At 38.1% G+C, this 16,136-nt stretch overlaps 1 protein-coding gene across 2 annotated transcripts in view; it reads right to left on the bottom strand.

The window, feature by feature from the left end:
* The window catches only part of inpp4b (inositol polyphosphate-4-phosphatase type II B), a 308,267-nt gene extending 295,296 nt beyond the window's left edge, over positions 1-12,971 (bottom strand). For both annotated transcript variants that reach the window (XM_079812754.1, XM_079812753.1), the window contains exon 1: positions 12,651-12,971. In XM_079812754.1, the coding sequence (XP_079668880.1) occupies positions 12,651-12,689 (39 nt within the window). In that variant the 5' untranslated portion in view covers positions 12,690-12,971. The remainder of the gene's footprint in view (positions 1-12,650) is intronic.
* Between the last annotated feature and the right edge of the window lie 3,165 nt (positions 12,972-16,136).

Below are 16,136 nucleotides of genomic sequence, written 5' to 3'. Positions count from 1 at the left end.
ATTTCCAGATTTTGTTTTTGGAAAAGTATGCAAATGAGCGTATATTTAAGTGTATAAGGCCTCATTTGCATATTAAAACATTAATTTACACAAAACGTGTAATACATTTTTTTCTTATGTTTATGCCAGTAATAAAATGGAGAAGTTTCACAGTGATATCTTATAATTTAAAAAAAATCCCTATTCACCTGTAGTGTCTCGCCTTAAAGATGTGTTTCTCAGAAAAAGCGATTATACAGCACAGGCCATTTATGTCTCATAAAAAAAATATATATAATTATGATATAGGTGAAACTTCTGAGATACTAAGTCATAATTATGATAAAAGTATCAAATGACTCATTTTGTCACAATTATGACAAAAAAGCATAATTTGATAAAAGAAATGTGACATTTCGAATTAATTCTTGAGTTTGTTGTCATAAATATGATATGTCAATACTGTTTTGACCTGTCATAATTGTTTCAATCTAAAAAGTTTAAGCTAAAAAGCTTAATTTACACTTATCAATCACAGGCATAAAAGTTATAATTATGCCATACAATTTTAAATAATTTTTATTATTGTACATTTTTATTTATGTACAATTATGACAATTTTTTACTTATTTAATCTTTTTTTTAAATAATTTTTTCTCATAATTATGACTATTACTGTTTTGGCTTGTCATAAAAGTTGAAATTGTGAGATAAAAGCTAAAAATGATGTATTAATCTCAATTACAGGCATAAAAAGTTATAATTATGCCATACAATTTTCAATTGTCATAATAATGACATTACATAAGTCAAAATGTCATAATCTCATAATTTAAATCAAACCCATTTTGACATTTGTCATGTGTTTTGTCATAATTATGACTGTTCTTCACAATTTGACTCATAATAGTTGTCATAAGTTGCAATTATGAGATAAAAAAAGTCATAATTGTTTATCTTTTACAGTGTCATCGTTTAAGCTTGTAAAGATGCTTCATACCAAAGAAAGTCATACCAGTGTCATTTGTCATTTTTAAATACCGTTTTGGCCAGTCATAATTGTTTATGAGATAAAAGGTAATAATTATGAGATAAAAGGTAATAATTATGCCTTAATTACAGGCATAAAAAGCTATAATTATGTCATAAAGCTTTCAATTGTCATAATTATTTTGACAAAATTGACTTATGCAGTGTCTTTTTATCTCATAATTCAAATCAAACCAATTTAGTCATAATTATGACTTTTCTTCAGAATTTTGAAACATAGGTAAGAAGACATTTTTATCTTTTGCGGTGTCATTTTTGAAGCATTTTCAAAAGAAAGTCATATCGTATAAAGTCTTTTAGTTTTGGATGAACTATTCCTTTAAAGCAAGCTACACAACACAAGAAGAGTCATTAGTCAAGTGTTTTTCCTCTCTCTCTCTCACACACACACACACACACACACACACCTCCTCAAGTGATCTAAGAGTCTTTTACAGGTTTGCAGCATTCATCAGTTCAACAGGGTGAGATGAATTAAAAGGATCAGCAGGATGTAAAGACTCAAAGGTCTCCGCATTTTGTCCTGTAGACGACTCCTGGCCACTAAACAGCACCAAGAGGGCCATGTTTGAATATAACTAATGTTAACAAGCCATGCTAACTCATTAAAAAAGTACTGCAATAACACACTTACCTCACCCTCCATGTCTAAAAGTTCAGTTAGAGTCGAGATAAAGCAAGTAACCAGCACAAAACTAAACCCATACAACCACAAGGTCAATATCACTGGCGGTAATAAATCAGCGGAGTGACGCGGGGGAGCACTGAAAACTCACTGCTGCAGTGTGGGTAATGGTCAGTCCTCAGGACTAATGGCCCCGCTTCAAAAAGCAGCATTTATTTAGTGTGTGTGGTGAATGCGGGGCGGAGGGAGTCATTTAGACGTGTCCCAAAGTGGCCAATTTGGTCCGTAATGCGCCGTCATGCAGGGCAGACTCAGACACACTCATATTTTTACACTAACTGGACGTTCGATAGGAATGCGATGCAAAAGCAGACAGGATAAATAGCTGATCGGTTCGATTTTGGCTAGAAATCAATGTGCACACACACATACTTCAATAACACATAACCGACAAAGATGAAGAGGCAGGGCCGTGACGTCAAACCTCACTTACTGACCTCCTCTTCAGCACACACACACATTTATAGAGAGGGATTTTCCAGAAGATTAAGAGGTTGAATATGTCTGAATTCTTCTCCTGTTCAACAAACACACACACACACACACACACAATCTATTCAGGGATGGCATGGAATTCAATATTCTGATTATTAAATTGTTACGGTGATATTCTTATTATGCAATATGCACAATAATCATAAATGTGTCTTGATCATCAAATCATCATATCAGAATGATTTCTGAAGGATCATGTGACACTGAGGACTGGAGTAATGATGCTGAAAATTAAGCTTTGATCACTTTTACATTTTAGAAATCACATAGAAAACAGTTATTTTAAATTATAATAACATTTCAAAATATGACAGTTTTTACAGTATTTTAAATCAAATAAATGCAGCCTTGGTGAGCAGAAGAGACTCTTACCAAAACTAAAAATCTTACTGACCCCAAATATTTTAATGCTAGTGTATTTGTTTGATTATTGGATAACACTTCAAGATGGATATCATACTAGCTTTCTTTTTTTTCCCCGGTTTCAGTGTTTCAAGTGTTGAATCATCAATCATAAAAAGTAAATTTATAAATAATTCCAGATGTTTATCCATTTTTTTCTTTCTCTAAATAAATATTTCAAACAAAACATTTTCTTCTAAATCTCCTCAATATCACTTTCCATCCTGATAGTCTTTCTCAACTGCCAAAAGCCATTTCCTTAATGACATCATCCTTCAGGAAGCAACATCCTATTTGGTGGGAAAAACAACCAAACAAATAAGCATCAAAATGACAGAAATCAGTAGTATCAAACTTTTAAAAGATGAAGCAAATATCAAAATTGACACAAAAGTTCATTAGAGCTAACAGTCAATCCCACTAATTTTAGATGACAAGTTTTATTTTCATTATTGAATGTACATTAATGTATTATAAAAATATAAATGCAATAAATTAAATCAAGAAATGATCTATTCTTTGTTATAAATATCTCTTGTGAAACTCATTCTCCAATAAATCCTGTTTGAAATACAAGATTATTAATCAAAATTGAATTTTTGGGGCTTTTAGTACACTCTAAAAATAAATGGGGCTTTATGGCACTAAAATTGGTTCTTGGTCGTAATCATAGGGAAACCTCTTTTGGTGCTATATAGCACCATATCTTAACAGGTTCTGTATATGGTAGCGGTGCTATACAGCACCTCAGTCATCCTAAAGAACCGCTGAAAAACCGCTGAAGCATCAAGATTTGGTGTTATACAGCAATTAAAGTGGTTCCCTTATGATTACGAGCCAAAGAACCACTTTTAGTGCCATAAAGCCCCATTTTTGATAGCCTTACTGTAAGCTATTAGCTAATGTGCTCCAAAACAATGACAACATTCACATTTAGAAGATATAAGCCTTCATAACTTACAGTCTCTCACTTGATGCTGCGTTCACACCAAACGCGAATAGAGCGTCTGGCGCGAGTGATTTCAATGTTAAGTCAATGGAAAGGGGCGTTGACGCACATCTGGATGTCCCGCGGTGCGATAGACGTGTGTCGCGCGGCGACATGGACGCGATTCCACCTTGTTCGCGCGAATGACGCGAATTGAGCATCTTGTGCGTTATGCACAAGTGGTGCTTTATGTGCATTCACGCGTTTGAAGCGAATTCGCTTTGAAAGTCGAGTTGAAAAATCTGAACTTTGGCGTCAATTCGCGCCGCGTTAACCAATCTTTCTGCTGTCACGTGGTAAAGTGACGTGATGAGAAACCCTGCATAATTTAAAAATACTACTATTGTGTTACAAAATGTAGTTTTAAGACTTTTTCAGGTGAGAATGTAGTTGTTTAAAGCTCAAATCTGTGGTTTATTTATAAAGAGAGCGCCTCTTTAAAAAAATAATCTTGTGTTTTTGGAGTTGTGAGATCCAGGCGATCAGCGGCGCTCAGCGCGCATTAACCCCGGCGAGAGCAGCCTTTCATCGGCCAGTCCTTCTGACATCTGCCGCTGGCTCTGATGTCCTGTAGTGGTTCGTCTTGTGTAGATCTAACGGCCGATCTTTGGTGTCATGAATCTATCATTTGTTGTCTGCCAAATTGTTTTGACTGAGTGCAAAGAGAAGTTTCATAACTATTTTTTTAGGATATTTAAATATACATGCAGTGAAGATAATGTAGGAGTTGCCTGGACCACATGTGTGTGGCTATTAATGTTTAATATATATTTTTAATGAAAATGAAAAGAGGCAGAGTGGTGTTTTATGACACTTTTATGACAGATATTTCTCCTGGAGCGCCTTGAACATGCATCTATTTCTCTTCAAACGCTCGATTTCTATGCGCGTCCAAGCGAATGGATTCAAAATGTTCACGCATCAAACTAGACGTGGTAGACGCGATGTTGGCGCTCTATTCGCGTTTGGTGTGAACGCATCATGAGAGTGATTTTTATGACATCACTCTGCACTTCAGCCTCATCAGATTTTCTGTCCAATCAAATGCTCTCTAGAATCTGAAGGCCCGCCCCCTGCATTATAAACAGATGCTGAAGCTGCAGCTGAAATCAGTCACTGGTTCACACATTTACTATTTTCTACATGGTGAATGGCACATAGTGCACTATATAGGGGGTAGGGAACGATTCAGACAGTGTAAATATGCTTTCCATTGGGGCGAATGAAGTCTGGTTTCATGTTGGTTTCACGCAAACCACCGCATCGCACACACTGTCACATATTAGTGTGTTTTGGGTGTTTCTGATTTGTCACATGTTCCTTTGTTCTCTTTCCCGCCATTTCTGTGTTTCCCTGATTACACTCATTAGTTAATTCATCCCAGCTGTGTCTTGTTCATTATCTCGTTTCTGTCCACTACTTAAGTTCCCCTTGTTCATTCACTCCTGGTCTAGTCTCTGTTGTGTTATGTTGGAGTGCTTTCCCTGTACTGTTTCTAACAAGCTTTGGAGTCTAGACCAGAAACCGTATCAGACCCATTTGAGTTCTGCACAGAAAGATGCATTTTAAAGCGATATGGAGGAGATTATGATGAGAAACAGTTAGAGATTAGGAGGAAACTACGGTATTACCGAGCTCAATGTCTCGGGCCGAGCTGTAATATAAACAAAATGCTTTTGGCTATTTTTAAAAAGGGGAGGAGCTGTTCGATATATGTCCTGCCCTGTCTTCCTGTTTCAGTGGAAATGACATCAACACATTGAATAATGCTGCTGGTCTAGCTTTTTCAAGCCAACTTAGTTTGTCTACAAACTTTTTTATTTATATTTATCTTTTTAACTGTGGTTATCATGATCTAAATCTATGATACTATGGAAGACCAATGGTTAATTTTAATAAAACTAGGCTAAGTCATAGGCTAATATTTTTATTTTACCATATGAAAGTGAGGTTGTTACCATTTTTACAGATGTCCGTGTTTTTGTTAATGAACATAAATTTACATCTGCATCCTCCTAACTCAAGCTACTACTAACTACTACTGTCAACTCACTGACAAATATGCATTTCTAAGAGACAAAACATGTAGGGGAGCGTGGGGCACAACCTAACGCGGGGTTAGTTATAACACGCATGTTTTAACCCTTTCCACACAAGCCAGAATGACGAAACTTAGTGTATTTACTAGTTGCCATATCAACACTATTTTGAGAAAAAATAGCGCCAAAATTAAAAAAATCTCTGGAAGATATTACTGAACATGTATTTAACCATAGCAAAAGTAAATTTCTTACTTGCGTTTAGTTTTCATCTCTGTTTTTTTGTGTTTATTTTAAATAAGACAAATCTGATATTATTTTAATCTTATATCTGTTATTTAACAGTTGAGATCGTTATTAATGCTGATCTGACCAGCAGAAGACACGAGCCGGGGTTTAAATCCCAGTTGTGCAGATGGGGTGTGTTGTAACACTACGTTACAATGAGCCCCTGTTAGAAATATGCCATTATATTCTATACTTTTATGAATTTTGAGAAACCAAGAGAAAAGCGTGAATAATGACAGCGTTAATGTTCAGAAATTATTATTATTATGTTTTGAACTACGCTGTATAGCTGTATTTAGCGATGTGTTTGTTGTCAAACTCAAAAATGAGTATTTTTAATGATTAAAAAATGCCATCATTTTATTTTAAAAAGTTAATAATAATTTTAGTTTTTATTGGATATTTTTTTGCTTATATCAGGTAACATTTTAAGCTGTTATTTGGTCATGTTACATTGTGCCCCACCACATGTTACAATGTACCCCACCTATGGGGCATGTTGTCACATTTCACTTCCATTCTTTCGGGATAAATCAAGAAAAAAAGTATACACTGCATTAATGAAACAAAACCACATAATTGTACTAGATGTGTGCAATTAATGTGGGAAAAAATAAATACTCTGAACCCCAAGTGGATTTACACAAACTGAGAAAGTCAAAAAGCGTTAGGTTGTGCCCCGCTCTCTCCTAATATTATTAATACTGCACTGCAAACTGTGCCGAAGATATATGATAAAGTCAGGCAACACAAACCTGTTTCATGACTAGAAACAATATCACCTATTAGAACATGCAGAAACTAAGACATTCATTTTTTATATTAAGAAATTAATTTTGTTAAGGAAAAAAGATTGTCTGGTTTCTACAACTTTCACTTAAGAGCAAAAATCTGCCTCTATATTTAAAATAAATAAATATTTGACATTTATCGTGATTATTATTGATATCGACTGATATGAAAAGATTTTATCGAGATCACTTTTTGGCCATATCGCCCAGCCCTAATTCAAACCGAACCAAAAAACCATGATACAACCCACGGTACAAACTGCGACACTCTCATGTCGAACCGATTGCGCCCCGCCCCCTGCTGCCCTGGCCCAGCTCTCACTTCACCTTAAGGCCTGTTCACACCGGGACGATTTTCGCACGCGTTTATCGCCGACGTTTAACGCCTCGGGACTAAACAATGGGCGCCAATGTGAGTGTTCACACCGACGCGCAAAACGCCAGGCGTAAAAGCGTCATTTTTAAAAAAACGCCTCGGGTTCGTTTTTTTATTTTGACGCGGCGCGTAAAAAACTGTCCGACCAATGAGATCGGCGCTTTTGTTCACGTGCCTGGAGCTGCTGAAGTGACAGTAAAACACGACTTGGTGGCGCTCAAGCACAAAACGGTCTTGCCGAGCACACATTGATACGACAAAGAAGTAGTAAGTAGACAAAGAAGAAGATGAACTGCTAATGCTGCTTGCCAGTTAGCAAAAAGTGTGTGAATGGTTTTGTCCATATACATAATATGTCTATGGTTTTGGCAAGCACGTAAATACTGTCTCTCTTCTCCTTCTGTGTGACAAGCGAGTGTCAGAAGCTTAAAGTGCCGCAGCACCACCTTGTGTACCGGGAGCGCATCGACTGAATGTGCACGTTCACTCGGCGCAGCGCCAGTGAAAATCGCTTGGGTGTGAACACTCAAGACGCGACGAAAAACGGCACGAAAAACGCTGGCAATAAGCGCGCGCGATATTCGTCCCGGTGTGTACAGGCCTTTACAGGCCTGGTTCTACAGGGGTGCTGGAGCTAAGCACCCTCAAACGCAAGCAAAAGCACCATCGGTTGATACTGTAATAATATTGGCGATACAGATTTGGCAGATTCAAATGCATCTATTTACAGCGGTGAGTAATGTAGCCAATCACAGATATAGTTGTTGATTTCTCAAACGCGATCAGAATCTCACTGCTCAAAACGCAAGAGTTTTTATTCTGTGCAGAGTTAATGCAGGCTTACGAAACCTCTCATTAACAAACAAAGACACGATGTAGCCTAAGTAAGAGATTTATTGTTGACGACTTCGTTTTTATAACGGAACTTTGAGAGATCGCGATGAACTGACAAAGCAACATCATTTTAGTGATCGTAGCGATCTTGGGTCACTTTCAAGGCTACAGTCATTAATTGAGTAAAACTATTGTTGCTAAGAGGACCGATGGCCAAATGCATGCAGCAAAGTTTCGGAAGTGACATCTAAATATAAATGCCACTCTGCACGAGACAGAAATATCCTCCTGAGAACCAGAATAGAGGTTTTGCCTCTGTAGAGGACATTATTTAGCGAATTTCTCTGAAAACACAGTTTTAAGTCTGGATATTCTTATGAAATACAAGACATTCTTATGAAAGTATTACACGTCTTTTTACATTTACATATTGTCCCAAAACCCTTTAATATGCAAATTAGATACAGTGTATAGATGCATTGCCTAGAATTGGAATGGCATTTATGGCCATGTTTACACACACATATTGCATGAAGTAAAATGGTATATCAAATTATTCTGTATCTTTCATAACATTGAGAATCATCTTTATACAAAGTTTGGATAAAACAAACTTGAAGCACAAAAATCCCATTGTTTGTCTATTCATGTCTTTTAATTTTCTCAATAAAGGGGTTCTGGTGTCCTCTACTACAGAGCAGAGGATATAGCATATAACATAGGAAATTTTATTCTCCAAACAATAATGACCGGGAAAAAACTAATCTAAATTCACAAAACCTTTTTTTCTGGTTCTCTCGTTAATAGACAATTTGTAGCAAAATATTTTTGAAATTCCTATTATTGGTAAATGAGTAAATAAATAATCATACATGTATCACTGTACACTGCTATGGTGGAGCCATTGCTTAGCCTATCTGCACTTTACTAGAGCACCCTCAATGATTTGATCCTAGAACTGGGCCTGTCACCTTATGCCACAAAACTATTTTTTCCTTCCTTGACATTTGATTAAATAGTAATTAGTACACTTTTAAAAACTGACAAGAGCTGCATTTTTTACTAAATATTATTATAATAATTGTATATATTTAGTAAATAATAACTTCTGTCTTCCAAGTGCATGTCACATGACCTGGGTGATCGCTCAAGCTTCATGGAAGGGCAAAGAGAACCAGTTTCCCCATTTAGCCAAGTTGGCTAAATGCTACCTTGGAGTCCCAGCAACATTGAGAGGTGACACCCAGTGAGAAGGTGTTCTTTACAGCAGTGTTTCTCTACTGGTGGGCCGCGAGACCGTTCTGAGTGGGTCGCGGAGTGCCTGAGAAAAACATGTCCTGATTCAGTATCTGCGGTCAGATGATATGTTGTATGCTATATGTCAGTGTCATTTTTGTACAAAATAAAAAGTCTCTCTCACTTCAGAAAACCGAACTTAAAGGGGGTGAAACACTCAGTTTCAGTCAATCTCATGTAAATCTTGAGTACCTATAGAGTAGTATTGCATCCTTCATATCTCCGAAAAGTCTTTTGTTTTCTCAGATTTATAAAAATGGGGAAATAGGCTGTAAAGAGTCTTTCCGAAAAAAAGCAGAGCGACTGGAGGTGTATTGTGTGGGCGGAGCTAAACATCCACGAGTGCGCACAGCTATTGTGTTGAGAGCGCCTGAAAGCGGTGACATCCTTAAACGTGGAAAAGAAAACGTTATCCTAAATAAACCATGACTATCAATCAGATTCAACCACACATATATGATCCAGAATCTGATCTAGAGACTGAAATTGAACAGGAGCAGCAGCAGCAACTACTACAGCAGGACGTCTCTATGGGATGTACTGCAACTGTATATATTTGCTTAGCGGCTTGTTATGCGTGAATTTTACAACATTTGTGTGTGTTTACTCATGGTTTATGAGGTCATAAACCAGGTTTATAAGGACTTAAAGTTAGCAGTTGCAAGCGGAATGGTTTTGCACGTCATGTTGTTTACTTGAGGTGCACTTACACACCGATAGCTAACAACACAAAGACATTTGAAGCAGTTTTACTCACTGCCTTCTTCCAACGCACGACCGTGAACCTTAATCGCTGGGACCGCTCCATCTTTCAGCATTAGACCAGCTACAAATCCGGAGTTGAACTGGGCCTTGTTTATAAAACGATGGTCGCAGAGGTGCAGGGAACAAACAAAAACACTTTGACAACTCCTGAGAAACAAACTCCATCCACTGTCCCATTAACGCTGGGTTCTTTGGGAAGCTGTACAGGGTTGTCTTGCCCTGACAACCAAAAACACACATCTTTGGTGACATTGCTGATGTCGTGAAGTCCTGCGACTGCAGCGCAGCCGAGCAAAGCGCTTTGATGGGTGCGCGCGCGCCCTTCCGGGAGAAGTGCCCTTAGGACCCGTATAAGGAAATTCCGCCCCATTTGACGTCACACAGATTGAAATGACCGCTGCGATCAAATTTGACCTCAGATGAAATTCTGGCAGTGTCAGATTTGACTCACAGTCCTGCAGTGTGACTTCCCCTGCGACGACCGTCAAATTATCTTCGTTTTTCAAGACAAACTATGAGCGCTAGAGATTTCTTTGTAGCCACCATTTCAATCCCTCGTGTAAAGCAGCTCACGGTCAACAAACGCGTCATTGATTGATGACATGAAACTCCGGATGAGTTCTTGCATGCTTGTCATAAACTTGTGAAATAAATTTGCTTGTTTTTTTTTTTAAACATTGAATACAGATCCCTGCCCCCACAGCAAACAGAACCGAACCAAGGCTCCAAAACCATGATATGAACCGAACCGTGACATTGGTGTATCATTACACCTCCTAATTATGATATTTGATGCATGTAACCCTGGTGTAGGAGACCTCCAAAACCAAATTAGGAGCCTTTAAAATAGCACAATAGGGGCACTTTAAAACACACTGATCAGATGCAATCCTTCACTGTAAAAATGCTGTTGGAGTACGTTTCACCAAAAAAATACTATTTCAGTCTTTCTACATCAAAATCACATTTAATTCAATGCATTACACGCAGTTTCTTTAGAATTATTTGTGAAATTTCCCAGCAGTTTCTACAGGAAATGGCTTGAGAGCTGCGTTGACTGACAGGCCGCTTCTCCACAAGATTAGCACAGCAGACAGCAGACATCAGACGCTGTGGCCACCAGCATCAGCAATCCCACAGCAAGACCTCCACTGGGAAATACGGGAATTTGCCAGGGCAAACGGCTGCCTTAAACTGCCTCCAACGTGTTCACACATCCGTGCGTGCTCACACACACACACACACTCGCGCTTTACATGAGATTAGAAGTGCATTAAGTCGAGAGGCTGGGGAACAGCTGTAGTGTCATTTCAGTCTACACCACCTGTCTATATTAAACAACAAAAGTGGGCCAGCTCTCCTCACAGCGCGCGGCCCACACCTGCAGCTATTTCAGACAACTGCCATTCACTGGAATCCACAACAGACGGCTCCCCACGCACAACAAAATGTGTGAAGCGAATCTGTGAAACTCGCGTCACATTTTCTCCCATTAGGGGAACCTCTGTGGTTTATCATCACCACTTCAGATGATCATATGTGATTATGAGCCGCATCTCAGTGGAGCCGCTAATGTGTGCATGATTATATACAGTTAACATCAATTCATCTGCAACTTAGCAAATTATATTGCTTACCGTTCACTGCTTCATTTATGAATGCGACACAACAAACAAGATGTCTAGATCATAGATCAGCCAAAAAGGTCAATTATTTATTCGCACGTTAATGATTCACTCAAAGTCTGAAGGCTTCCGATAGTTTGTGCTGAAGAAAAGACCAAATTGTAATGATGTCAGTGGCGTTTTGGTCACAAGTTGCGTAAATTTCAGATGACTTTGAAAATAGCGCTACTTTTGAACTACTTTTATAGTACTTTATTGGTGTTTTTGACCTTTTGGAAGCTTTTTTCGAACAGACATGGTATGTATATGCAAAAGAGCTTCATGAATATTTAATCAGAAACTCTCCATTTGTTTTTACATTTATGCATTTAGCAGACGCTTTTATCTAAAGCGGATTACAATAGAGGAACAAAGCAATTTGTCACAGAGCTGATAATATTCGTAATATATGAATATTTAGTTACATGGGGGAAAGTATAGAAAATAATTTTCAAAACATTTTTAGTTGTATGTATATTATATATATATATATATATATATATATATATATATATATATATATATATATATATATATATATAATTAGTAAAATAACAGATGTAGCCACTACAAACTTAATGTAGTCAAAACTGCTTCATGAATATTCTTAGAAAAAAATAAAATATTACAATTAAAATATATACGTTTTATAAAAAAAAAATCAAGCATTCTGCATAGGGCAATTCATTGTATTTACAATAGTAAAAAAGTTACATTATTTAAGGTGTCTTTGTTACACTGTATTTACACATTTAAGTACTGAATAATAAGGAACTACATTTACTATTTGTATTTACTATAAGGTTAGGGTCAGGATTGGGGTTTGGTTTAGGGTGTAATTATGCATAATTAATAGATATTACTATAGTAACTGCATGTAACATATGTAACAATGACACTGTCAAATAAAGTGTTACCAAAAATATATATCAAAAGTGTAATCATTCATTGAACTTCATTCAACTTCCGCAAATAACTTAATATAAACGTACACCTACCGAACACCTCAGCCTCCAACAACATGAGCTCAAGTCCATCTTTAGTCCAGAGTCTAGTGTGGTTTCACAACGAGGTTAAAAGCGGCAATATTCAGCCCCTTCCAGCATCCAGTTTGCTAGATTGCGAACACTTAAACTGACGCTGGTCATCGTCCGTTCTGTGGTGATGTCGCAGAACTACAAACACACAAGCATGAAAGCTAAATATTACTGCAGTCTGGGTGAGCTTCAAAAGTGCAAAGCTCTTTCCTCTAGCAAATCTAATTTGGAGGGAAATAGAGTTTTCTTTGTGCACTCATGTGGGGCTGAGAGTCCATGTGGAGGGAGGAAAAGAGAGAAACAGAGAGATCAGTGTGTCACTGGAGGGTGTGTCTGGGTGTGAGATACGGGCAAAGGGAACAACCAGCTGTTGCCCTCAATAAAGAACTCAAGAGGATTGTCAGCAGAAGCATGCCCCCCTCTCACAGTTAATAGTGTGTGTGTGTGTGTGTGTGTGTGTGTGTGTGTGTGGGCATGTTTTCGTGAAATATCAGGACACAAATGTGTATAATGACATGGGTATGACATAGGTATTACAAAAAGAGGGTGAAATATGAGGACGTTCCCTATGTCCTCACTTTTCAAAATGCTTATAAATCACACAGAATGAGTTTTTTTTCACAGAAACTGAACTGCACAGTCTCCTGTGAGGGCTAGGTTTAGGGACAGGGGCAGCGTGTGTGTGTGTGTGTGTGTGTGTGTGTGTGTGTGTGTGTGTGTGTGTGTGTGTGTGTGTGTGTGAGGGCTAGGTTTAGGGGCAGGGGCAGTGTAAGGGGATAGAAAATACGGTTTGTACGGTATAAAAACCATTACGCCTATGGAATGTCCTCACATTTCACAAAAACAAACATGTGTGTGTGTGTGTGTGTGTGTGTTTGTTAAAGATACGTTTTAACTACATTTGTTTAGGGGATGTGTTGCATATGTTGAGACACAGAGCCTACTTTACAAAAAGCATGATAGATTGTTTTTCCGATGTCTTTCTTTTATTCCGATCTAAAGCAGAGAATAAGGCCCAATCCCATTTCTACCCCTTAGCCCTTCTCTTTCCTCTACCCCTTCGTTTTGCGCATTCAAGAGAAGGGGTAGGGTTGTCTCGATTCTTTTTTGGCTGGAGTGGTAGGGGTAAGGGGAAGGGCCAGATACCCCTTCAAACGAAGATTTTCCAGGACCACACTTCGAACGAAGGGGTATGAGGAGTTTCCCTCCACCGGCTACCGTGCTGCTAGAATGTGTGTGTGTTGCCACTCGGGATCGATCACTTGCGTGTCGCCTGGCTGCCGTTTCTCCGTAGCTTGCTAAACCTTCATAACGCAGTCGATATTTACAATACATATCGTCCGTAAACTCTCGCGTTACCAAGGCAACGACTGACTTGACGTATAACATTATCGCAGCACCACAGTGGATAACGAAACCATATCCGTACCGGCCGGCTCGGATCAGCACGGAATGGAACGGTTAATAAACAAAGAGAACAGTTGCAGCTTCTCCAGGCTTGTATGTTCTGTATCATTCTGTATCATCTTAGGAAACTCTGGCTCATATGTTTTTGAACTGAAAACGAGCGCCATTTTATTAAGTCCAAATACAGCGCAAAACTCTGTTGGGAGAGAATTTGTTAAACGTGCTCGCGCCTGATTTCTGTTAGATATAGCCTACGCACTTCATTGCTGTTCATACTGGTTAAATGTCACAGGATTTTAAAATAAAAGAAACGGGGTATGATGACGTGTAATGGTATAGTAGTGGTGTCCCATTTCTTGGGGGAATATTTTTACCCCTACGCCTTGGCACTCTGTTTCAAGGGGCAAGGGGAACAGGTAGGTGTAGGGGTAGGGGAAGGCGAAGAGGTATAAAATAGAATTGGGATTGGGCCTAAGAGTAATCCACTTGTTGGTTGATTCAACAGTGTAAACACTGGGACTGATGCTGTTGTGTTTGTTGGAACCAGATGCACAGAAATACTAGCTCACACAGAAATACTAGCTCAACCAATAGAGTAAATTGTGTTTTTCTGATTTTTCACTCTTAAAAAAAAAGGTTGAGAACCTAAAAGGGCCCTGTCAGGTGCTTCATGTTTAACCCCTTAACTGTCACCATCCTGCTATCTCTTTTTTAATCACCTTTGTTTTATATCACATATTTTAGTAATCATCATAAATTAGTAGGGATGTATCGCAAATCGAGATATCGCAATATAAAAATGCGAAGATATGTATCGTTGATGTAAACGATATTTAGTTTTAATAGTATGATTATTCAAAGCATTTTAGATTGTTTATTCTTATATGTATAGTGCAATCATAGCAGGAGAGACGGAACAGTGTGCGCGGCCTGCATGAGAAAATAATGAAAGTTTACAGAGTTTCAGTGACATTACTATATTAAACTACTATATATATAAATGTTAAATATAATGTATAATAATGCAATGGGGGAATATTTGTGTGTCCTGATAAAAATATAATAAAAATTTTATTTAAATAATAACAAAAAAAGTAATAATAAAAAAAACATCTGTTTATTTTGTCTTAAAGGTCCTGTTCTTCGTGATCCCATTTTTCAAACTTTAGTTAGTGTGTAATGTTGCTGTTAGAGCATATATAATACCTGTAAAATTATAAAGCTCAAAGTTCAATGCCAAGCAAGATATTTTATTTAAAGGGTTAGTTCACCCAAAAATGAAAATTCTGTCATTAATTACTCACCCTCATGTCATTGGACACCCGTCAGACCTCCGTTCATATTCGGAACACAAATGAAGATATTTTTGTTGAAAGCTGATGGCTGAGAAAGGCTCTGAAAGGCCTCCATTGGCATTCAGTACACTGACACTTCCAATATCCATGAAAGGCACTTAAAACATCGTTACAAAGTCCATCTCACCACAGTGGCTCTGCAATAATTTTACGATGCGACGACAATAGTTTTTGTGCACAAAAAAAAATCAAAATAACACCTTTATCCAACTTGTTCTTGTCTTCCGTGTGTGCCTCCACGACGCATGCGCGAGAATATGACGCAGATCCGGCGTTCGGACAGATGACCCAGAAGCGATTTGTTTACGAGCAGAGGAAGACGCGCGTGTCTAAGCTGTTGGATTCGACATTGATCGTGCTTTAGGTCTCGGCGTAGTGCTCAAATGGGGTTAAAGTGTGTATTTCATGGATTCCCGAACCCCGGCGCTACGTCATATTCTCGCGCATGCGTCGTGGAGGCACACACGGAAGTCGAGAACAAGTTGGATAAAGGTGTTATTTAGATTTTTTTTTGCGCACAAAAACTATTGTCGTCGCATCGTAAAATTATTGTAGAGTCACTGTGGTGAGATGGACTTTGTAACGACGTTTTAAGTGCCTTTCATGGGTCTTGGGAGTGTAAATGTACTGAATGCCAATGGAGGCCTGTGTGAAGCCTTTCTCAGCCATCAGCTTTCAACTAAAA

This window comes from Gobio gobio (assembly GCF_949357685.1).
Source record: "Gobio gobio genome assembly, chromosome: 3".
In the NCBI taxonomy this organism is placed as follows: domain Eukaryota; kingdom Metazoa; phylum Chordata; class Actinopteri; order Cypriniformes; family Gobionidae; genus Gobio; species Gobio gobio.
Note: the sequence above shows the minus strand (reverse complement) of the source record. Positions and strands in the feature narration are given on the sequence as shown.